The sequence below is a fragment of the Ictalurus punctatus genome, chromosome 2 (genome assembly GCF_001660625.3).
Source record: "Ictalurus punctatus breed USDA103 chromosome 2, Coco_2.0, whole genome shotgun sequence".
Classification (NCBI taxonomy): domain Eukaryota; kingdom Metazoa; phylum Chordata; class Actinopteri; order Siluriformes; family Ictaluridae; genus Ictalurus; species Ictalurus punctatus.
Genome location: NC_030417.2, coordinates 16615545 through 16621544, shown reverse-complemented (window position 1 = coordinate 16621544; position 6000 = coordinate 16615545). Strand labels below are relative to the sequence as shown.

The 6000-nt window shown below is 36.2% G+C and overlaps 2 gene segments (V, D, J or C); both read right to left on the bottom strand.

Moving 5' to 3' along the window:
* Nucleotides 1–2507: 2507 nt before the first annotated feature.
* LOC108277832 (Ig heavy chain V region 914-like) lies at nt 2508–4078 on the bottom strand. The segment is given in 2 exon segments: nt 2508–3491; nt 3585–4078. Coding segments are annotated over 2 exon segments (384 nt in total).
* Nucleotides 4079–4322: 244 nt separating this feature from the next.
* Nucleotides 4323–4768, bottom strand: LOC108275106 (Ig heavy chain V region 914-like). The segment is given in 2 exon segments: nt 4323–4639; nt 4723–4768. Coding segments are annotated over 2 exon segments (363 nt in total).
* Between the last annotated feature and the right edge of the window lie 1232 nt (nt 4769–6000).

Sequence of the window (6000 nt, the reverse complement as noted above, 5' to 3'; positions counted from 1 at the left end):
GTGCAAGTGCCATATTCAATGCGCTCGATCCACTCCAGTCCTCTTTCTGGTTTCTGACAGATCCAGCGCATGTAGAATCCGCCCATTGAGAATCCGGAGACAGTACAGGACAGAGTGACTGACTCTCCAGGTCTCTTCACCACAGAAGCAGAGGAGGTCAGTAACTCTTCACAAGAATCTGGAAGAGAAGAGTATAACTAGGTAATGTTGTGTTATAATGCTTATCGGGACAGATTGGCTCATTTTCCTAATAATTCTCACATGAAGAAATCTGAAACGTACGTGAAATGAATACAAATAAAATACAATGTCCTTAAATCATCCTTCTGAGTTCTGCTTCACCCAGATTTGAAGTGTATGGGAATGTTATCTATCACAAAGCTCACTGGAAACTAGAACAACCAAGAACATGCTGTTTATACCCGACGCTATTTGAATATGGAGTGTCCATGACCACTATGGATGTATAAATCCACAACCACAGGCTGCTCAGTGTATAGATGAGTGGGTGATTATAAGTAGTGTTGGGTCCAAGTCCACCTTTTTCGAGTCCTTAAACAATTGAGTCCAAGTCCGAGTCCAAAAGGGGTTGAGTTGGACTCAAGTCGAGTCTGGCAGAGTCCAGAAAGTAATTAAAGTGAAAAAAGATGTGAAATTGCAATTGTAATCTCAACACTGTTGAGTGTTAAATTAATATTTTAACCTTCACAAACCAATGGCAAAATAACCTTGTAACATGTAACAGAAAATACCACTATTACATCTTGACATTGCCATTTAATATATTTTATTCGTCATCAGTACCTCAACTAGTTTCCTCTCAAAAATGGTTTCAAAGAAAAAAAAAGATATGTAGAACTTTTATTACAAGTGTATGAAAATACAAATTAACCTGTTTTGTTATTGTATCACACTATATTGTGTCCTCCAGTTCAAGCTGACATTTCAGTAATTTGATGCGTCTCCCCCACAGTTATATAGGCTGAGAGAGAGAGAGAGAGAGAGAGAGAGAGAGAGAGAGAGAGAGAGAGAGAGAGTACAGAGTAGAGTCACATTTAGCAGCATGTCCTAGGAAGTTTCATGCTTTATCACTGCTTTTAATCTGTCTGTGAATGACAACAAACTCATTTCTGAACACAGCTCTGTTCTTGTACCTTTTTTTCATTTTAATTCCTAATTTTATATTATTTACTACATTAAGAAGTACATTTCACATTTTACATGAAATTCAAGACTGGAATCACCAAATGCTAATTTTTAGGGGTGGGTGATCTACAATCTTATTTCACAATAATGATACGTTTTCTCAGTTAGGTCTATGAGTATTCAAGTAAGAAATAATACAGAAATTGAATAAATCACTTAAAGGTAAAATAAAATAGATTTCACTGTATGACATACAGTGCTTCTTATTAAATTGACTGACTTCAGGACCTGGTGGTGTAATCTCGCGAGATCACGTGAGACTGTAACATGTGATGTCAGCACATGTATGAATTCAACACAGCAATCTGCAATGGCAGAGCAAGAAGATGCCATACGGTTTTAGATTTAAAGGTAAGTCAATATTTATAAGCCAAAATGCTATTTAATTTACATATAAAGAGTGAAATTGCTAAAATGACTGACACCAATTCCTGGTAAAGCAACCACTACAGTTTGCTAATGGCTAGTTAGTTAGGGAACAAATGTTAGACTGCCAGTTTATTTTTTTCCTAATTGTCCTAAAGTGTGTAAGATATAACGTACGCTTTATTTTTTGTGTTTAGTGCTACCTTACTGTCTCAACTGGTGATAATTTTAGCGCCTTTTGGTTCCATTTTGGCGGTTCCCTTTTAAGCACATAAAAATGACGCTGGGCTTTTAATAGCGCGAAAAGTGATTTTGGCTAGCTGGTGATAAAAATGTGGCACCATTTTGCTGTTTTCCCTCAATATAAGGTGGATTATAAATAAACTTATGTTCATGACCCCCTATGGATGTATTAAATCCACAACCACATGCTGCTCAGTGTGTAGATGAGTGGATGATTATAAGGTTCTATTTAGAACCCTACAACAGAATGTTTCACTATCAGAAAGAGTTACAAGTAGAACCATTTTTACAAGAACCATTACTCATCTAATGAAGACTTTAGGAAACCATGAACCTGTTTTATTAAATGTAGGTGAGTGAAAACCCCAGAAATATGTTTTTATACATTATAAATTATAAATAAAAGAGGAGCTCAGTGACAGATTTAGTAAGGAATGAAACACTTCGGGAGGACAATAATAAAAAATGAATCAAAGCAGAGTTCCTATTAAACATAGCTAGAAAACAGGTAGTGAAAGAGGTCGTGGTGATAATCAGTGCAGTCCTCTGTGTTGTGTATTGAGTCAACAAATATATATATATATATATATATATATATATATATATATATATATATATATATATATATATATATATATATATATATATAATTATTTTATTAAAGCAAGTGATATGTTAGCTTGACATTCAAAGGCATTTAATTTCAAATAGCTAAAAAATAGATAATATATTTTATTAAGCATGGTCTGAGAAAATCTTTGTATTAATAAATAATGATCTTGGTGTCTATGCTGAAGTGTTTATAATGTGGGGATTATTCGCTCAGTAAAATGTAATCATTATTTCAATACAGAACTGAATTGTGATGATGATGATTTTGTGAAGCACTGCAGCTTGTCATATCAGTGTGGATCACGAGCGCACTAATACACAGCTGTGACTTCAGCCTGCATTTTCTGTCTCCATAAGATCACTGTGTTACTGGAAGTGTCTCGAAAGATGACAAACTTGTCTTCAGGTGAATCTTTCTTATAAAAATCCCCATCATAATCAATAGAGTTGATCCACTCTAAAGCTTTACCTGAAGGTTGTTGGATCCAAGCTGTGTAATAGCTGGTAACTGAATGTGAATGTGAATCCTTGCAGTTGATGGACAGACCCTGGCCTGGCTGGACTGTCATGGACTCTAAATCAAACTTTTATTCTAATTGTTTCTTAAATATTTTATACAATGAGAGATTAATAATGGCTCGAAATCAGCAGTCTTTGAGCAATGTATGTATATATTTTTTAATGACTATTTGTTTGTTTAATTGTGAGGATCTCTAACATGTCTCAAAGTTTTTGTAAGGAGAATCCACTATTCTGTGTCACCGTGCCTCTTGCGCAGTAATACACAGCTGTGTCTTCAGTTTGCAGATTCTGTCCTCGAATTGTTATTGTGTTAGTAGCAGTGTCTCTGGAGATGCTGAACTTATTTTTCAGTTTGTCACTGTAATATGTATTACCACCACCACTGATGTATCCAATCCACTCCAGAGCTTTTCCTGCAGGTTGTCGGATCCAAGCTGTATAATAGCTTGTAACTGAATATGAAACCTTGCAGTTGATGGAGAGACTCTGGCCTGGCTGGACTGTCATGGAAGCAGGCTGAGTCAGTTCCTCTCCATGCACATCTGTGGAGGAAAACACATGGTGATATTTCACACAATATATGCTGCATATTTATTGTTATTGTAGTAAATGAATGAATTTGATTAAGCACTCACAGGAAGCAGCTGCCAGCAGGAGCAGTAGAGATGTAGAGAACATGGTGTGTGTTGATTGTACTGGGGTCTTCTCTGTTCTTCAAAGTTTAACAGAGACCATCACATCTCATAAATAGAGTGATATCCAACCCTGACGCTTGAATTTGCATATCTGGTCATGATGGGAGGTGAACGTATTCAAAACGTGCTTAAATCATATGAAAGAGATTCATCTCATGAAGGATATGTGGATTTTAAATGGAACAGAAGCCTCTTAATCAAATTCTATCATTTTCATTCAAATATTATAGAGTCAGTGTAATAAGCACAAGGATTAAAGACTAAATTTTCATGGTAATAATTATCTGTGCTTGAGGATATTGAGATTATAATATAAAAATTCTACATCTCTTAAAAGTCATGACAAAACGCTCTCATACTTTTTCACACATGATCACAAAAATTCTAATTTGTTGATGTGGTTATTGTTAGGTAAAGATACTACAGTATAACAAGTTCTTCTAAGTGATGTGATTATAATAGTTTGTATAATGTGCAGCATTGTTAAAGAAGTAACATTATTATATTAGAAATATGGTTTATAGTCTACATTATAATCATCTAAGAAAATAACTTTAAACTCTTTGTTTTCATTTGTGTGATTATATGTTTTTTAGTTAGATTTGGATAACTGTTGCACTTGTGGACTGATAGGCCTTTGTATAAGGTGTTTTTGTACAGGTTTATTGTTGATCTGTCTCACTGTGATTCACGAGCGCAGTAATACACAGCTGTGTCTTCAGTCTGCATGTTGTTTCCTGTTAATGTTACTGTGCTGCTGGACGTGTCTCTGGAAACCTGAAAGCTGCTTTTCAGTTTCTCACTGTATAATGTGCTACCACTACCACATATACGTCTGATCCATTCCAGAGCTTTTCCTGCAGGTTGTCGTATCCAGGCTGTACAGTAGCTGCTATCAGTTAATGAATATCCAGACACTTTGAAGGTCAGAGTCATTGACTGACCAGGAGTTAATACTGTGGATCCGGGCTGGATCAGTTCAACACAGTGAACACCTGTTAAAGAAAAGAACATTTTAATGCCGTAAAAGAAAAATGTGCCCAAAAGCCTTATTTATGTCAAATGTAAAAACATTTACAGTGTACGGCTGCCAGCAGCAGCAGCAGTAGGGATGTAGAGATCATGGTGTGTGTTGAATCAGAATAAGTAAAAGATCTCGGTCTTCAATGCTTAAATATATAACAGGGGAGGATATTTGCATGGAGACACTCCTTATCTTAGTGTAAATTTTATGCAATCTTACATATCTGAATCAATATACATTATTAACGTATGTGACTATTTATTTTCATTTTCTCTTAATGCATAAATGTGTCTATACACATCCATCCACCCATCCATTTTGTATATTGCTTATCCTACAGGTTCAGGGAACCTGGAGCCTATCCTGGGGAGCATTGGGCACAAGGCAGGTACACCCTGGACGGGGTGCCAGTCCATTGCAGGGCACAATCACATAAACATTCGCACACCCGTTCATACACTATGGACACTTTAGACATGCCAATCAGCCTACCATGCCTGTCTTTGGTGGAAACCAGAGTACCTGTTGGAAGCCCCTGGAACACGGGGAGAACATGCAAGCTCCAGACACAGGGCAGCGGCATGAATCGAGCCCCAGACCCGGGAGGTTGTTAACCCCTAAGACACTGTATGCCCGTGTCTATACACATTAACTGATGTTGTTGATCCATTACAATGTTAGAAGGAGCGCATTACATTAAGTAAGGAATAAAACACAGCATGGGTATTGTTACAGGGAATTAAGCAATGACAGTGTGGTGGGATGAAGCAGAGTCACAGTTACCACCATAAAGTTGATTTAAAAAATGCAGCTTATTACAGAGAATCCGCTCCATCCTGATTTGCTCCATATTGGAAAAGTAAAAGTTAAAGCTTCATTCAGTGATTCATTTTCATTTTCAATCTTGGTGTATGTAGTGTATGTACTCAATAAGCACAGACTTTGGTCTTCTTTGGGAATTTGACAATAATATACAGTCTCAGTGTTCAGTGTCTCACATTAACACATTTTCAATACATTTTAGTATTTAAAATGTATGTAAAACATGAGGATGAGATTCATCTTATGAAAAAATGTGGCTTTTTAATGGAAGAAATCTTTTTCATGACAGAAAGCTCTTTACCAATTCTGTTATTTGTATATCAATAATAAAGAGAATAAGGGTTAGGGATCAGTTAGCATTCATACTGTGTGTGTGTGTGTGTGTGTGTTTGTTTTAATTCCTCTCCTGTATTTTTATTTGGACTTGACTGATATTTTCTAACAGTCTAACTTGGTTCTTTTCCTCCCACAATATACAGTGCATCCAGAAAGTATTCTTTTTCCACATTT